The sequence below is a fragment of the Lates calcarifer genome, linkage group LG7_1, assembly GCF_001640805.2.
Source record: "Lates calcarifer isolate ASB-BC8 linkage group LG7_1, TLL_Latcal_v3, whole genome shotgun sequence".
NCBI lineage: Eukaryota > Metazoa > Chordata > Actinopteri > Centropomidae > Lates > Lates calcarifer.
The window spans coordinates 1,179,900-1,198,351 of NC_066839.1; the positions used below are offsets into that span (position 1 = coordinate 1,179,900).

Sequence of the window (18,452 nt, forward strand, 5' to 3'; positions counted from 1 at the left end):
CTTTAAAAAGAGCAGCAGACAGCCTTTAACTGCTGCTTACGCCTGGGAGACTTTTATTTTGAAACAAGATCACAGAGGGCTCAGATAGGGAACTGCCGAAGGACTTTCACTTTGAGACGAGATCAGAGCGCTCTCACTCAGAGAGCCTGACACTGTGGGGCTGATGGGTTAATCCCAGCTTTCTCTGCTAAACACATCTTCAACAGGTTTCCTCCAACTGTGAGCAGCACTGCAGATCAATACCAGGCCTGAACAGGAAGTAAAGCAGCTGTTTGCCCTTTCCACATTTTACACACAAACCTTTCAACAAACAGTGTTTGTATTAGATTCACACAAGAAAAGAACAGAGGTCTCCAGTGTGAAAGTCCTGTGTCCCAACATCCTCGTTTGCTTGCATCAATACTGACAATAAAACAGAACTATGGCTCATGCTGTGTTGCTGCACAGATGATCCATGGGCATTTAAAATGCATTCATGTGTGTGTGTGAGTTATGGAATTTTATTTCAGATCTGAAGGGCTGATCTCTCCATGTCTTTTAACATTATTTTTTAGAGATTTAGTTGTAGAGATACAGATATTGTTATATTGTTGTCACTGTTATTTGACTCAGTCTAGGTTGACAGACCTATAACATAGCTTAAAGGTTTTAATGAAGGCAGTAACAGCTGACGTGTATTTTGGCAATTTGATGATCAATTACCACCACCTAGTGGACAGATAGAACTACATCAGCTGATTTGTGATTTTCTCTGCTACTGACTGTTTCTGCCTCAGGTTAGACTGGTTTTGACGTCACAGATGTTTTTTCAGACTTGGACTCTGAAGTTATGAGGGTGTGACTCTGTCCTCAGATCAGATTGACTCAGACTCCAGGACTGACGAGGGAGAATGAGCAGCTTCTTCTCTCCAAATGTTTCCTCTACACATGAAGGTGGAAAGTGTCTGTAAGTCGACCTGAAGTGAGTTCAGCAGGTGAGAATCCTCCCAGAGAAATCTGTAAATGTCTGATCAACAGGATCACTTTGATTACATTGTGTTGTTTTACTTGGACAATAGAAATGTTTCTGGATGTTTGATGGCTGTTTCACAATATCAGTTTGACTTGAGCTGCAGTTTCAATCTGAGCTGAAGTACAGTTGTTTTAGAATTATTTAAATCTATACTGTTGGTGGTTTCTGGGTAAAATCATCAGCAGATAGATTATAATCTAAACTCCTGTCATCAGTGAGAATGTGTCTGAACCAGTTGAACAGCTTGGATCGACATGACAGATGCACATTTTATTCTTTCACTTATCTAACAGATTTATGATTTATGAGACCGTGATATACAAGAACTTTAACTTTGTATCATTGATGCCAGTATTAATCAGTTGGAAATCCCTCTTAACTGGCCAAAAACTCATTTGGTCTTACCTTCAGAACTGATGAATTAGTAAAAAGGCCTTTAAGGGAAGTGAAAGCAAAAGTCTATTTGAAGAAGAGATGTAAAATCAGGCACCATTTGTGCTACCTGAAGTTCTGTTCCTGCTTTGTCAGGATCCAGGATTAAAGAACAGAGTGAACGGTTCGAGGACTTCAGAATGCCTCATAACAAACCAACATACCCACAATATAGTGCTGTGCACATGTGATCCAAACTGCTGCTGTTTCATTACATCTTTCTGTGCTGAGCTGAGCTTTAGCTCATTTAATGTCTAGTTAGCACCATCTAGTGGACAGATTTTAGAACTACATAATCTGAGAGGTGAGATTTCTCTGACACTAACTGGCCTCTGCCACAGGTTAGACTCGTTTGTTGTCATGCTATTGTGTCTTACATTTTGACACTGAAGTTTTTAGGGTGTGACAGTGTTCTTACTCTTACTGTTTACATTACATAAATGTTTTTCGTAGATTTGGACTCTGAAGTTATGAGTGTGTGACTCTGTCCTCAGATCAGATTGACTCAGACTCCAGGACTGATGAGGGAGAATGAGCAGCTTCTTCTCTCCAAATGTTTCCTCTACACATGAAGGTGGAAAGTGTCTGTAAGTCGACCTGAAGTGAGTTCAGCAGGTGAGAATCCTCCCAGAGAAATCTGTAAATGTCTGATCAACAGAATCACTTTGATCACACTGTGTTGTTTTACCGTAGAGATGTTTCTGAATGATCTGTTTAATCCCTCAGATTTTTGTAGACAAGTTTTTTTCTCTTTCAGAGTTTCTCTCTGAGTTAAAGCTGAACGGTTTGAGAGTGATTTGCATGTTTTAAGGTTGACAGCAGTTTGATTGTAATTTGAGTTCACATGATCAGTCAAACATGCAGGGAGTGTCATAACCGGTCGGACAGCTTTGATCAACTTGGCTGAGGTGCATTTATCTAAAACAAAAACATCCTCCAGTACTTAGTACTTAGATGGACCTGCCTAGTGTGTCTGATGTAAAAAGCAGCCACCTCACTGTTAACCACACTTTCAGTGACATGTGATTGAGAAGAATAAGGAGTAATCTGTCACATGATAGAAACCTTGTTCTAATTACAGAGGCCACCTCTCTCAGCAGGTGGAGGCTCTGCTATGAATCAGAGTGAGGACAGAGAGGAGGGAGTCCCTCCCTCTAAAACCACTCTGTGTGGGGAACATGAGAGCCAGACCAAAGCTCAGAGGTGAGATGAGGATCTCTAACTGTCCATGACTCTTCTCCATGTCAGAGCTCAGCACTCACATCACTCTAACAGCTTAGAGGAATTAATAATGAACTACTAACCACCATTGTGAACACAGACCTAACCACTGATATGTCAACTGATCAACTAAGATAAGGTCAGATTACATTTTGATGAACAGGAGAAAGTTACTCATCCACTGTCTTCTTACCAATTATCTACCTGCTTATATCATTTCAACTGGTGACAGTCTGTTCAAAAGTCACGTTTTTTCAGGTTAAAATTCCTTTTCATTTGCCACTTGTTTGTTTGTGTCAGGATTCAGCAGCAGAGACCAGACTTTCCTGAACCCAGCTATGTACCTGTGCATAGTGACTGGTCTACGTCTCGTTCTTTCGGCTTTGGCGCTAGACACCCATCTGACAGAGGGTAAGAATTAAAACTGCACATTGGTAATACGTGACTCTCCTGAAAAGAGGAATCATGTCTTTGTCCAGAGCCTCATAGTCTATTATAGAACTGAGTAATAAATAGTTTAATCATTGACATCACAGTGTACACCTGTATAATGGTCACAGGAGCCAACTATTGTACTCAAATAAAAGTGCTGTTACTTTGTAAAACAAGTACTCAGGTAGAGGTACAAGTAGTCATCAACATAAGTTTAGATAGAGTAAAAAGATTCCTACACAGACATCTTCATGTCAGAAAGAAGCAGCTCCCTCTCACCTCCAGAGCTTTGTATGTAGTATTGGCAGGTCTATGCTGCCCTCTACAGGACAACACTGAGATGTAACACACATCCTCTCCTTGTCTTCTGTGCTTAATTTCTAATGTTGCAGGGAAAACAAGACATTCAGTTATTAAGATAAAAGTTGAACAGTACTTGGTTGGTTTTTGATTAGGCATTTTCCATCCCCCAAACTCATCCTCTGTCCTCTTACAGGTGTTCTATCTGCTTCTACATTTTTCAACTGACACTCTGATCAAAATTGATCTTTTGTTAAATTTAATTTGCCACTTGTTTGTTTGTGTCAGGATGCAGCAGCAGAGACCAGACTTTCCTGAACCCAGATATGTACCTGTGCGGAGTTCCAGTTCTAAGTCTCTTCTTTTTGGCTTTGGCGCTAGACACCCATCTGACAGAGGGTAAGAATTAAAACTGCACGTTGGTAATACGTGACTCTCCTGAAAAGAGGAATCATGTCTTTGTCCAGAGCCTCATAGTCTATTATAGAACTGAGTAATAAATAGTTTAATCATTGACATCACAGTGTACACCTGTATAATGGTCACAGGAGCCAACTATTGTACTCAAATAAAAGTGCTGTTACTTTGTAAAACAAGTACTCAGGTAGAGGTACAAGTAGTCATCAACATAAGTTTAGATAGAGTAAAAAGATTCCTACACAGACATCTTCATGTCAGAAAGAAGCAGCTCCCTCTCACCTCCAGAGCTTTGTATGTAGTATTGGCAGGTCTATGCTGCCCTCTACAGGACAACACTGAGATGTAACACACATCCTCTCCTTGTCTTCTGTGCTTAATTTCTAATGTTGCAGGGAAAACAAGACATTCAGTTATTAAGATAAAAGTTGAACAGTACTTGGTTGGTTTTTGATTAGGCATTTTCCATCCCCCAAACTCATCCTCTGTCCTCTTACAGGTGTTCTATCTGCTTCTACATTTTTCAGCTGACACTCTGATCAAAATTGATCTTTTGTTAAATTTAATTTGCCACTTGTTTGTTTGTGTCAGGATGCAGCAGCAGAGACCAGACTTTCCTGAACCCAGATATGTACCTGTGCGGAGTTCCAGTTCTAAGTCTCTTCTTTTTGGCTTTGGCGCTAGACACCCATCTGACAGAGGGTAAGAATTAAAACTGCACGTTGGTAATACGTGACTCTCCTGAAAAGAGGAATCATGTCTTTGTCCAGAGCCTCATAGTCTATTATAGAACTGAGTAATAAATAGTTTAATCACTGACATCACAGTGTACACCTGTATAATGGTCACAGGAGCCAACTATTGTACTCAAATAAAAGTGCTGTTACTTTGTAAAACAAGTACTCAGGTAGAGGTACAAGTAGTCATCAACATAAGTTTAGATAGAGTAAAAAGATTCCTACACAGACATCTTCATGTCAGAAAGAAGCAGCTCCCTCTCACCTCCAGAGCTTTGTATGTAGTATTGGCAGGTCTATGCTGCCCTCTACAGGACAACACTGAGATGTAACACACATCCTCTCCTTGTCTTCTGTGCTTAATTTCTAATGTTGCAGGGAAAACAAGACATTCAGTTATTAAGATAAAAGTTGAACAGTACTTGGTTGGTTTTTGATTAGGCATTTTCCATCCCCCAAACTCATCCTCTGTCCTCTTACAGGTGTTCTATCTGCTTCTACATTTTTCAACTGACACTCTGATCAAAATTGATCTTTTGTTAAATTTAATTTGCCACTTGTTTGTTTGTGTCAGGATGCAGCAGCAGAGACCAGACTTTCCTGAACCCAGATATGTACCTGTGCGGAGTTCCAGTTCTAAGTCTCTTCTTTTTGGCTTTGACGCTAGACACCCATCTGACAGAGGGTAAGAATTAAAACTGCACGTTGGTAATACGTGACTCTCCTGAAAAGAGGAATCATGTCTTTGTCCAGAGCCTCATAGTCTATTATAGAACTGAGTAATAAATAGTTTAATCACTGACATCACAGTGTACACCTGTATAATGGTCACAGGAGCCAAGTATTGTACTCAAATAAAAGTGCTGTTACTTTGTAAAACAAGTACTCAGGTAGAGGTACAAGTAGTCATCAACATAAGTTTAGATAGAGTAAAAAGATTCCTACACAGACATCTTCATGTCAGAAAGAAGCAGCTCCCTCTCACCTCCAGAGCTTTGTATGTAGTATTGGCAGGTCTATGCTGCCCTCTACAGGACAACACTGAGATGTAACACACATCCTCTCCTTGTCTTCTGTGCTTAATTTCTAATGTTGCAGGGAAAACAAGACATTCAGTTATTAAGATAAAAGTTGAACAGTACTTGGTTGGTTTTTGATTAGGCATTTTCCATCCCCCAAACTCATCCTCTGTCCTCTTACAGGTGTTCTATCTGCTTCTACATTTTTCAGCTGACACTCTGATCAAAATTGATCTTTTGTTAAATTTAATTTGCCACTTGTTTGTTTGTGTCAGGATGCAGCAGCAGAGACCAGACTTTCCTGAACCCAGATATGTACCTGTGCGGAGTTCCAGTTCTAAGTCTCTTCTTTTTGGCTTTGGCGCTAGACACCCATCTGACAGAGGGTAAGAATTAAAACTGCACATTGGTAATACGTGACTCTCCTGAAAAGAGGAATCATGTCTTTGTCCAGAGCCTCATAGTCTATTATAGAACTGAGTAATAAATAGTTTAATCACTGACATCACAGTGTACACCTGTATAATGGTCACAGGAGCCAACTATTGTACTCAAATAAAAGTGCTGTTACTTTGTAAAACAAGTACTCAGGTAGAGGTACAAGTAGTCATCAACATAAGTTTAGATAGAGTAAAAAGATTCCTACACAGACATCTTCATGTCAGAAAGAAGCAGCTCCCTCTCACCTCCAGAGCTTTGTATGTAGTATTGGCAGGTCTATGCTGCCCTCTACAGGACAACACTGAGATGTAACACACATCCTCTCCTTGTCTTCTGTGCTTAATTTCTAATGTTGCAGGGAAAACAAGACATTCAGTTATTAAGATAAAAGTTGAACAGTACTTGGTTGGTTTTTGATTAGGCATTTTCCATCCCCCAAACTCATCCTCTGTCCTCTTACAGGTGTTCTATCTGCTTCTACATTTTTCAGCTGACACTCTGATCAAAATTGATCTTTTGTTAAATTTAATTTGCCACTTGTTTGTTTGTGTCAGGATGCAGCAGCAGAGACCAGACTTTCCTGAACCCAGATATGTACCTGTGCGGAGTTCCAGTTCTAAGTCTCTTCTTTTTGGCTTTGGCGCTAGACACCCATCTGACAGAGGGTAAGAATTAAAACTGCACGTTGGTAATACGTGACTCTCCTGAAAAGAGGAATCATGTCTTTGTCCAGAGCCTCATAGTCTATTATAGAACTGAGTAATAAATAGTTTAATCACTGACATCACAGTGTACACCTGTATAATGGTCACAGGAGCCAACTATTGTACTCAAATAAAAGTGCTGTTACTTTGTAAAACAAGTACTCAGGTAGAGGTACAAGTAGTCATCAACATAAGTTTAGATAGAGTAAAAAGATTCCTACACAGACATCTTCATGTCAGAAAGAAGCAGCTCCCTCTCACCTCCAGAGCTTTGTATGTAGTATTGGCAGGTCTATGCTGCCCTCTACAGGACAACACTGAGATGTAACACACATCCTCTCCTTGTCTTCTGTGCTTAATTTCTAATGTTGCAGGGAAAACAAGACATTCAGTTATTAAGATAAAAGTTGAACAGTACTTGGTTGGTTTTTGATTAGGCATTTTCCATCCCCCAAACTCATCCTCTGTCCTCTTACAGGTGTTCTATCTGCTTCTACATTTTTCAACTGACACTCTGATCAAAATTGATCTTTTGTTAAATTTAATTTGCCACTTGTTTGTTTGTGTCAGGATGCAGCAGCAGAGACCAGACTTTCCTGAACCCAGATATGTACCTGTGCGGAGTTCCAGTTCTAAGTCTCTTCTTTTTGGCTTTGACGCTAGACACCCATCTGACAGAGGGTAAGAATTAAAACTGCACGTTGGTAATACGTGACTCTCCTGAAAAGAGGAATCATGTCTTTGTCCAGAGCCTCATAGTCTATTATAGAACTGAGTAATAAATAGTTTAATCACTGACATCACAGTGTACACCTGTATAATGGTCACAGGAGCCAACTATTGTACTCAAATAAAAGTGCTGTTACTTTGTAAAACAAGTACTCAGGTAGAGGTACAAGTAGTCATCAACATAAGTTTAGATAGAGTAAAAAGATTCCTACACAGACATCTTCATGTCAGAAAGAAGCAGCTCCCTCTCACCTCCAGAGCTTTGTATGTAGTATTGGCAGGTCTATGCTGCCCTCTACAGGACAACACTGAGATGTAACACACATCCTCTCCTTGTCTTCTGTGCTTAATTTCTAATGTTGCAGGGAAAACAAGACATTCAGTTATTAAGATAAAAGTTGAACAGTACTTGGTTGGTTTTTGATTAGGCATTTTCCATCCCCCAAACTCATCCTCTGTCCTCTTACAGGTGTTCTATCTGCTTCTACATTTTTCAGCTGACACTCTGATCAAAATTGATCTTTTGTCAAATTTAATTTGCCACTTGTTTGTTTGTGTCAGGATGCAGCAGCAGAGACCAGAGTCTCCTCACCCCAGCTATGTTTCTTTGCAGAGTGACTGGTCTAAGTCTCTTCCTCCTGGCTTTTGTGATAGACACCCATCTGACAGAGGGTAAGAATTAAAACTGCACGTTGGTAATACGTGACTCTCCTGAAAAGAGGAATCATGTCTTTGTCCAGAGCCTCATAGTCTATTATAGAACTGAGTAATAAATAGTTTAATCACTGACATCACAGTGTACACCTGTATAATGGTCACAGGAGCCAACTATTGTACTCAAATAAAAGTGCTGTTACTTTGTAAAACAAGTACTCAGGTAGAGGTACAAGTAGTCATCAACATAAGTTTAGATAGAGTAAAAAGATTCCTACACAGACATCTTCATGTCAGAAAGAAGCAGCTCCCTCTCACCTCCAGAGCTTTGTATGTAGTATTGGCAGGTCTATGCTGCCCTCTACAGGACAACACTGAGATGTAACACACATCCTCTCCTTGTCTTCTGTGCTTAATTTCTAATGTTGCAGGGAAAACAAGACATTCAGTTATTAAGATAAAAGTTGAACAGTACTTGGTTGGTTTTTGATTAGGCATTTTCCATCCCCCAAACTCATCCTCTGTCCTCTTACAGGTGTTCTATCTGCTTCTACATTTTTCAACTGACACTCTGATCAAAATTGATCTTTTGTTAAATTTAATTTGCCACTTGTTTGTTTGTGTCAGGATGCAGCAGCAGAGACCAGACTTTCCTGAACCCAGATATGTACCTGTGCGGAGTTCCAGTTCTAAGTCTCTTCTTTTTGGCTTTGACGCTAGACACCCATCTGACAGAGGGTAAGAATTAAAACTGCACGTTGGTAATACGTGACTCTCCTGAAAAGAGGAATCATGTCTTTGTCCAGAGCCTCATAGTCTATTATAGAACTGAGTAATAAATAGTTTAATCACTGACATCACAGTGTACACCTGTATAATGGTCACAGGAGCCAAGTATTGTACTCAAATAAAAGTGCTGTTACTTTGTAAAACAAGTACTCAGGTAGAGGTACAAGTAGTCATCAACATAAGTTTAGATAGAGTAAAAAGATTCCTACACAGACATCTTCATGTCAGAAAGAAGCAGCTCCCTCTCACCTCCAGAGCTTTGTATGTAGTATTGGCAGGTCTATGCTGCCCTCTACAGGACAACACTGAGATGTAACACACATCCTCTCCTTGTCTTCTGTGCTTAATTTCTAATGTTGCAGGGAAAACAAGACATTCAGTTATTAAGATAAAAGTTGAACAGTACTTGGTTGGTTTTTGATTAGGCATTTTCCATCCCCCAAACTCATCCTCTGTCCTCTTACAGGTGTTCTATCTGCTTCTACATTTTTCAGCTGACACTCTGATCAAAATTGATCTTTTGTTAAATTTAATTTGCCACTTGTTTGTTTGTGTCAGGATGCAGCAGCAGAGACCAGACTTTCCTGAACCCAGATATGTACCTGTGCGGAGTTCCAGTTCTAAGTCTCTTCTTTTTGGCTTTGGCGCTAGACACCCATCTGACAGAGGGTAAGAATTAAAACTGCACATTGGTAATACGTGACTCTCCTGAAAAGAGGAATCATGTCTTTGTCCAGAGCCTCATAGTCTATTATAGAACTGAGTAATAAATAGTTTAATCACTGACATCACAGTGTACACCTGTATAATGGTCACAGGAGCCAACTATTGTACTCAAATAAAAGTGCTGTTACTTTGTAAAACAAGTACTCAGGTAGAGGTACAAGTAGTCATCAACATAAGTTTAGATAGAGTAAAAAGATTCCTACACAGACATCTTCATGTCAGAAAGAAGCAGCTCCCTCTCACCTCCAGAGCTTTGTATGTAGTATTGGCAGGTCTATGCTGCCCTCTACAGGACAACACTGAGATGTAACACACATCCTCTCCTTGTCTTCTGTGCTTAATTTCTAATGTTGCAGGGAAAACAAGACATTCAGTTATTAAGATAAAAGTTGAACAGTACTTGGTTGGTTTTTGATTAGGCATTTTCCATCCCCCAAACTCATCCTCTGTCCTCTTACAGGTGTTCTATCTGCTTCTACATTTTTCAGCTGACACTCTGATCAAAATTGATCTTTTGTTAAATTTAATTTGCCACTTGTTTGTTTGTGTCAGGATGCAGCAGCAGAGACCAGACTTTCCTGAACCCAGATATGTACCTGTGCGGAGTTCCAGTTCTAAGTCTCTTCTTTTTGGCTTTGGCGCTAGACACCCATCTGACAGAGGGTAAGAATTAAAACTGCACGTTGGTAATACGTGACTCTCCTGAAAAGAGGAATCATGTCTTTGTCCAGAGCCTCATAGTCTATTATAGAACTGAGTAATAAATAGTTTAATCACTGACATCACAGTGTACACCTGTATAATGGTCACAGGAGCCAACTATTGTACTCAAATAAAAGTGCTGTTACTTTGTAAAACAAGTACTCAGGTAGAGGTACAAGTAGTCATCAACATAAGTTTAGATAGAGTAAAAAGATTCCTACACAGACATCTTCATGTCAGAAAGAAGCAGCTCCCTCTCACCTCCAGAGCTTTGTATGTAGTATTGGCAGGTCTATGCTGCCCTCTACAGGACAACACTGAGATGTAACACACATCCTCTCCTTGTCTTCTGTGCTTAATTTCTAATGTTGCAGGGAAAACAAGACATTCAGTTATTAAGATAAAAGTTGAACAGTACTTGGTTGGTTTTTGATTAGGCATTTTCCATCCCCCAAACTCATCCTCTGTCCTCTTACAGGTGTTCTATCTGCTTCTACATTTTTCAACTGACACTCTGATCAAAATTGATCTTTTGTTAAATTTAATTTGCCACTTGTTTGTTTGTGTCAGGATGCAGCAGCAGAGACCAGACTTTCCTGAACCCAGATATGTACCTGTGCGGAGTTCCAGTTCTAAGTCTCTTCTTTTTGGCTTTGACGCTAGACACCCATCTGACAGAGGGTAAGAATTAAAACTGCACGTTGGTAATACGTGACTCTCCTGAAAAGAGGAATCATGTCTTTGTCCAGAGCCTCATAGTCTATTATAGAACTGAGTAATAAATAGTTTAATCACTGACATCACAGTGTACACCTGTATAATGGTCACAGGAGCCAACTATTGTACTCAAATAAAAGTGCTGTTACTTTGTAAAACAAGTACTCAGGTAGAGGTACAAGTAGTCATCAACATAAGTTTAGATAGAGTAAAAAGATTCCTACACAGACATCTTCATGTCAGAAAGAAGCAGCTCCCTCTCACCTCCAGAGCTTTGTATGTAGTATTGGCAGGTCTATGCTGCCCTCTACAGGACAACACTGAGATGTAACACACATCCTCTCCTTGTCTTCTGTGCTTAATTTCTAATGTTGCAGGGAAAACAAGACATTCAGTTATTAAGATAAAAGTTGAACAGTACTTGGTTGGTTTTTGATTAGGCATTTTCCATCCCCCAAACTCATCCTCTGTCCTCTTACAGGTGTTCTATCTGCTTCTACATTTTTCAGCTGACACTCTGATCAAAATTGATCTTTTGTCAAATTTAATTTGCCACTTGTTTGTTTGTGTCAGGATGCAGCAGCAGAGACCAGAGTCTCCTCACCCCAGCTATGTTTCTTTGCAGAGTGACTGGTCTAAGTCTCTTCCTCCTGGCTTTTGTGATAGACACCCATCTGACAGAGGGTAAGAATTAAAACTGCACGTTGGTAATACGTGACTCTCCTGAAAAGAGGAATCATGTCTTTGTCCAGAGCCTCATAGTCTATTATAGAACTGAGTAATAAATAGTTTAATCACTGACATCACAGTGTACACCTGTATAATGGTCACAGGAGCCAACTATTGTACTCAAATAAAAGTGCTGTTACTTTGTAAAACAAGTACTCAGGTAGAGGTACAAGTAGTCATCAACATAAGTTTAGATAGAGTAAAAAGATTCCTACACAGACATCTTCATGTCAGAAAGAAGCAGCTCCCTCTCACCTCCAGAGCTTTGTATGTAGTATTGGCAGGTCTATGCTGCCCTCTACAGGACAACACTGAGATGTAACACACATCCTCTCCTTGTCTTCTGTGCTTAATTTCTAATGTTGCAGGGAAAACAAGACATTCAGTTATTAAGATAAAAGTTGAACAGTACTTGGTTGGTTTTTGATTAGGCATTTTCCATCCCCCAAACTCATCCTCTGTCCTCTTACAGGTGTTCTATCTGCTTCTACATTTTTCAGCTGACACTCTGATCAAAATTGATCTTTTTTCAAATTTAATTTGCCACTTGTTTGTTTGTGTCAGGATGCAGCAGCAGAGACCAGAGTCTCCTCACCCCAGCTATGTTTCTTTGCGGAGTGACTGGTCTAAGTCTCTTCCTCCTGGCTTTTGTGATAGACACCAATCTGACAGAGGGTAAGAATTAAAACTGCACGTTGGTAATACGTGACTCTCCTGAAAAGAGGAATCATGTCTTTGTCCAGAGCCTCATAATCTGTTTAAGACTATGCTACCTGCTTAGCTTCTCCATCAACTCCATAGTTGGTGGTTACACCTTCTAAGCAAAACATCAGAGGATATCAGAGGAAAATCAAGCTTTAAACTTCATGCACACAAGTGACCTGGATCCTGAGTTCCTAAATGGTTAACCAAGCAACACTTGTATTTCAGACAGCAGTCAACGATTTTACCCAGGCTCCTGATTGATTTCTCTGAGATATGTGGGACTGGGGGACCGTCCAGTGGGAACTGGACTTAAACCACATTACTGTCCCTAAGCAGTAACATGGACCTACATTTAGCTGATTTGTAGCTCATCCTTTCCCAATTAATGATGGTTACACCCTCTAAACAAAGAAAAATCAAAGGGACATCAAATGACATTCAGGCTTTAAACTTGTCAGGTAAACCTGACTTGTCCACACCAGTGAGCTAAGCACTGCATTCTTGTATGGTTGAGCTGTATATCAAAGACTGCAGTCAGGAATTTTACCAAGGCTCCTGACAGGTTTCTCTGCGGTACAGCTGGCTTTTTAGCCAGCTTGGAGCTCATATGAGGTTTTCCAAACCCTGGATGTCAGCTCTGCTGCCTAGGACTGATACTGTGGTTGTCCATGAAAGTCTTGGTTGGGGGCTGTTGCACAATATTCTTGGTGATAGTCCTCTGCAGTCTGTCTCAGCTTTTGCATCCAATTTGGTGCAACCAATTATTCTCCCCTTCTCAATGTGATGCAAAAAACATTGTCTCAGAAGTGACTCTGAGGCAGAAGTTACTGTAGTTTTCAGGTACAGGTCTTGGATTTTTCAGGAGGTCCAGTACAATCTCCATTAGCTTGCACAGCACAACCAGGTCTACCTTTTTCTCACACTTTTCCCTGATGAGCTGGGTGACTTCCACTTTGTGTTCCAGAGGCCCTGGCATTCTGGGAATCCTTTCCACACTAACTTCTCAGTGTGGTAGTTATTGAGGAGGAACTCTGTGATCTTCTGTCAATGAGAGCAAAGAATATTGTCATGTCTGCACTGAGCAGAGAGATTAATCTAAACTGATTCATGGTAGAGTTCTTCTAACAAGTGATGTGACCAGGGGTCATTAAATGTATATGGTCTTTTATCATCAGACACCTCAAATAAGGTGACCCTGAGACTGATGAGACCCCAACTTGGGTCAAGTATTACGATGCCACAGATCACACATTCTTATTCATTGCCATTTGGAGGCTTTCTCAACAGGTCAGGTCCTGATGGTTCTAATCCTTGCCAACCCTGTGATCCCCACAGTGTTTATGTCCAATTATGCTTTGGCCAACGAATAATTGTGTAGTCCTGTATTTAGATATTGAGGTAGTCACAGATTGTCACTGAACCATACCACTATTGTCTGCCAGTCATCTGCGATCCTCATTTCATCAACAAATGAATTGGAACTCACCAGTCACCATTAATAAATTTTGTCAGATTGGGGTAATTCTTTTTCCTCACATTTGATGGCACAGAGTTCATCAGGAGAGCTCAGAGGTCCACAGTGATCCCCAGCAGCATCAACCAGACCTGGACTTTATATTTATGGTGCGTACATGTACAGTCACACTTTTACTGTTGAACTACATCAACCACAGATTAAATGCTGAACTACCATTCAGGTCCTAACAGTCTCCATGCTGCTCTGTTTAGACCAGCAGGCCTTCAGACTGACACATGAATCACAGGTTGTTTTCTACCAGTTTAAATTCAATGTTCAGTTTATCATCTGTTCCAGATGCTGGAGGAGAACATCATCACTTTTGTGAAAAATGAGCTCCAGAGAGTCCAGAGGGTCCTGAGACCAGATTACCTAAAAGGCTTAAAGAGTCAGAGAGAAGATGAGGAGGTGTTGGATGAGGGTAAAGAGCAGAGGAGCAGCAGAGAGGAGTTTCTGAAGATCACAGTGAACTTCCTGAGGAGAATGAAGCAGGAGGAGCTGGCTGACTGTCTGTGGAGCAGTAAGAGGATTTCTCTAAAGATTTAACATGATGGAGAAATGAGACATTTACTGACGTCTCAACACATGGAGGGAAATATCTTTATATAAGCATTCATTAAGGCAATAAAATATAGAAATATTGACTTCAGATTTTATTCACTGACGTCATTTGTTTGTTCATTCAGAAAATCATGCTGCAGTTTGTCAACGTAAACTTAAATCTAACCTGAAGAAGAAGTTCCAGTGTTTGTTTGAGGGGATCTCTAAAGCAGGAAACCCAACCCTTCTGAATCAGATCTACACAGAGCTCTACATCACAGAGGGAGGGACTGGAGAGGTCAGTGATGAACATGAGGTCAGACAGATTGAAACAGCATCCAGGAAACCAGACAGACCAGAAACAACCATCAGACAAGAAGACATCTTTAAAGCCTCACCTGGAAGAGATGAACCAATCAGAACAGTGATGACAAAGGGAGTGGCTGGCATTGGGAAAACAGTCTTAACACAGAAGTTCACTCTGGACTGGGCTGAAGACAAAGCCAACCAGGACATACACTTCACATTTCCATTCACTTTCAGAGAGCTGAATGTGCTGAAAGAGAAAAAGTTCAGCTTGGTGGAACTTGTTCATCACTTCTTTACTGAAACCAAAGAAGCAGGAATCTGCAGGTTTGAAGAGTTCCAGGTTGTGTTCATCTTTGACGGTCTGGATGAGTGTCGACCTCCTCTGGACTTCCACAAAACTGAGATCCTGACTGATGTTACAGAGTCCACCTCAGTGGACATGCTGCTGATAAACCTCATCAGGGGGAAACTGCTTCCCTCTGCTCGCCTCTGGATAACCACACGACCTGCAGCAGCCAATCAAATCCCTCCTGAGTGTGTTGACATGGTGACAGAGGTCAGAGGGTTCACTGACCCACAGAAGGAGGAGTATTTCAGGAAGAGGTTCAGAGATGAGGAGCAGGCCAGCAGGATCATCTCCCACATCAAGACCTCACGAAACCTCCACATCATGTGCCACATCCCAGTCTTCTGCTGGATCACTGCTACAGTTCTGGAGGATGTGTTGAAAACCAGAGAGGGAGGAGAGCTGCCCAAGACCCTGACTCAGATGTACATCCACTTCCTGGTGGTTCAGTCCAAACTGAAGACCATCAAGTATGATGGAGGATCTGGGACAGATCCACACTGGAGTCCAGAGACCAGGAAGATGATTAAGTCTCTGGGAAAACTGGCTTTTGAGCAGCTGCAGAAAGGAAACCTGATCTTCTATGAATCAGACCTGACAGAGTGTGGCATCGATATCACAGCAGCCTCAGTGTACTCAGGAGTGTTCACACAGATCTTTAAAGAGGAGAGAGGACTGTACCAGGACAAGGTGTTCTGCTTCGTCCATCTGAGTGTTCAGGAGTTTCTGGCTGCTCTTCATGTCCATCTGACCTTCATCAAGTCTGGAGTCAATCTGATGTCAGAGGCAACATCGAGGTCTAAACTGTTTAGAGACAAACCTAAACCAACACGTTTCTACCAGAGTGCTGTGGACAAGGCCTTACAGAGTCCAAATGGACACCTGGACTTGTTCCTCCGCTTCCTCCTGGGTCTTTCACTACAGACCAATCAGACTCTCCTACGAGGTCTGCTGACACAGACAGGAAGTGGCTCACAGACCAATCAGAAAACAGTCCAGTACATCAAGAAGAAGATTGAAGAGACTCCCTCTGCAGAGAAAAGCATCAACCTGTTCCACTGTCTGAATGAACTGAATGATCGTTCTCTAGTGGAGGAGATCCAACAGTACCTGAGTTCAGGAAGTCTCTCCACAGATAAACTATCTCCTGCTCAATGGTCAGCTCTGGTCTTCATCTTACTGTCATCAGAAAAAGATCTGGATATGTTTGACCTGAAGAAATACTCTGCTTCAGAGGAGGCTCTTCTGAGGCTGCTGCCAGTGGTCAAAGCCTCCAACAAAGCTCTGTATGTGGCTATATACACATAACACACACACACACACACACACACACACACACACACACATATATACATACACACACACACTTCCAAATGAACTATATCTGTTTCTTTAGTTAAGACAAAAAACATTTCTTTGGATTTTTTTTTTCTTGTTTGTTTGATTGTTTGTTTGTTTTGCTGATTCCTCTTCAGGCTGAGCGGCTGTAACCTCTCAGAGAGAAGCTGTGAAGCTCTGTCCTCAGTTCTCAGCTCCCAGTCCTCTAGTCTGAGAGATCTGGACCTGAGTAACAACGACCTGCAGGATTCAGGAGTGAAGCTGTTTACAGCTGGACTGGAGAGTCCACACTGTAAATTGGAAACACTCAGGTGAAGATTTCACTCTGGTGACGTACAACTACTGAATCAATGTGACGATGATCTACAAAGAATTCGAACCATCTAACCATTTGCTTTGTGTGTGTGTGTGTGTGTGTGTGTGTGTGTGTGTGTGTGTTCAGTCTGTCAGGTTGTCTGATCACAGAGGAAGGCTGTTCTTCTCTGGCCTCAGCTCTGAGTTCCAACCCCTCCCATCTGAGAGAGCTGGACCTGAACTACAATCATCCAGGAGACTCAGGAGTGAAGCTGCTGTCTGCTGGACTGGAGGATCCACACTGGAGACTGGACACTCTCAGGTAAGAACAGATGGACAGACAACAGCAGCTCTCACAGTTTCTCTGACTAACTGATGAACTCTGCTTCATGTTTAATGATGGATCTGAGTTAAGGTGAATGAAGTTGATTCTGACTTTATCTCTTCCTCCAGGATGGACCATGGTGGACCACAGAGACTGAGACCTGGTGTGAGAAAGTGTGAGTTTGTTTAAAGTTAACAGCTCTCTTGCTGTTACAGCTGCACACACCAGAAAAACAGGAGAACAGGCTGTCATCCATCTTGGCTGCCAGGGAAGAAATACTCCCCCTGGCTATAAATAACACTTTGATTTCAATGGCAAGAGACGCATAGCAGTTATCATTAACAACTGTTGAGTTTTCATCTGTACAAATCAACAAAGCAACACACATTACTAACAGTTAAGCATGAAATTTAAGGTTTAATGAATTACTTTCAGTAATTGTCAGTAAAGTAGTTGATAAATCAACAGATGATAAACTGCAGCTGTGTTGTGTCTTGTTCTCTCCATCAGACGCCTGTGAACTGGAACTGGACACAAACACAGTGAACAGATTCCTCAAACTGTCTGACAACAACAGGAAGGTGACATGGGGAGAGGATCAGTCATATCCTGATCATCCAGACAGATTTGATGTCTGGCCTCAGCTGCTGTGTAGAACTGGTCTGACTGGTCGCTGTTACTGGGAGGTCGAGTGGAGTGGAGAGGTTCATATATCAGTGAGTTACAGAGGAATCAGAAGGAAAGGATATAGTGATGACTGTTTGTTTGGAAGAAATGATCAGTCCTGGAGTCTGAGCTGCTCTGATGGTCGTTACTCTGTCTGTCACAATAACAGAGGAGCAACCATCACCTCCCCCCCCCTCTCCCCCTCCTCCTCCTCTGTCTCTAACAGAGTAGCAGTGTATGTGGACTGTCCTGCTGGCTCTCTGTCCTTCTACAGAGTCTCCTCTGACAAACTGATCCACCTCCACACCTTCAACACCATATTCACTGAACCTCTGTATCCTGGGTTTAGACTCTGGTCTGGTTCCTCAGTGTCTCTGTGTGATCTGTAGGTCTGAGAGTCTGTGGACAGAAACACTGACTGACTCCAGGTGAATCTGTTCACCATCACACACAGTCTGGTTGGCTTTTCCTTTCAGCCCAACAGACCTGCAGCTTGATCCAAACATTTTCTTGGTCTTCAGATCTTACTGGCTCACATAAATAAGTTTACCAAGCCAGAAAATTCATCATCTGGTAGAGTGATCTGGTAATATCACATACTTGATGCCTTGAGGTCTTTTTGTACTTGAGAGCATCAGTATCTGAAATTTTT

General features: G+C 41.4%; 1 protein-coding gene across 50 annotated transcripts; it reads left to right on the forward strand.

Annotated features, from left to right (window-relative positions):
• Nucleotides 1-832: 832 nt before the first annotated feature.
• On the forward strand, nucleotides 833-18,348 carry LOC127142626 (protein NLRC3). 50 transcript variants are annotated; one of them, XM_051071550.1, is made up of 24 exons: nucleotides 833-974; nucleotides 1,939-2,059; nucleotides 2,542-2,647; nucleotides 2,924-3,076; nucleotides 3,686-3,796; nucleotides 4,406-4,516; nucleotides 5,126-5,236; nucleotides 5,846-5,956; nucleotides 6,566-6,676; nucleotides 7,286-7,396; nucleotides 8,006-8,116; nucleotides 8,726-8,836; nucleotides 9,446-9,556; nucleotides 10,166-10,276; nucleotides 10,886-10,996; nucleotides 11,606-11,716; nucleotides 12,326-12,436; nucleotides 14,017-14,089; nucleotides 14,280-14,502; nucleotides 14,669-16,463; nucleotides 16,653-16,826; nucleotides 16,958-17,131; nucleotides 17,263-17,309; nucleotides 17,645-18,348. In XM_051071550.1, exons 3-24 carry the CDS (start codon nucleotides 2,559-2,561, stop codon nucleotides 18,187-18,189), a joined length of 4,716 nt encoding a protein of 1,571 aa, XP_050927507.1. In that variant the 5' UTR covers nucleotides 833-974; nucleotides 1,939-2,059; nucleotides 2,542-2,558; the 3' UTR covers nucleotides 18,190-18,348. The 50 variants fall into 50 exon arrangements, with proteins under 50 accessions (XP_050927507.1, XP_050927510.1, XP_050927523.1 ...); XM_051071553.1 differs by having other exon boundaries at nucleotides 850-974; nucleotides 2,526-2,647; XM_051071566.1 differs by having other exon boundaries at nucleotides 850-974; nucleotides 2,526-2,647; nucleotides 2,966-3,076.
• The last annotated feature ends 104 nt before the right edge of the window (nucleotides 18,349-18,452 follow it).

Bases quoted from the DNA above. Each gene is read 5' to 3' on its own strand.
- LOC127142626 (XM_051071550.1), top strand. From the start codon at position 2,559: ATGAATCAGAGTGAGGACAGAGAGGAGGGAGTCCCTCCCTCTAAAACC. The intron at 16,464-16,652 runs GTATGTGGCTAT...ATTCCTCTTCAG, and splicing joins AAAGCCTCCAACAAAGCTCT to GCTGAGCGGCTGTAACCTCT. The intron at 17,132-17,262 runs GTAAGAACAGAT...CTCTTCCTCCAG, and splicing joins TGGAGACTGGACACTCTCAG to GATGGACCATGGTGGACCAC.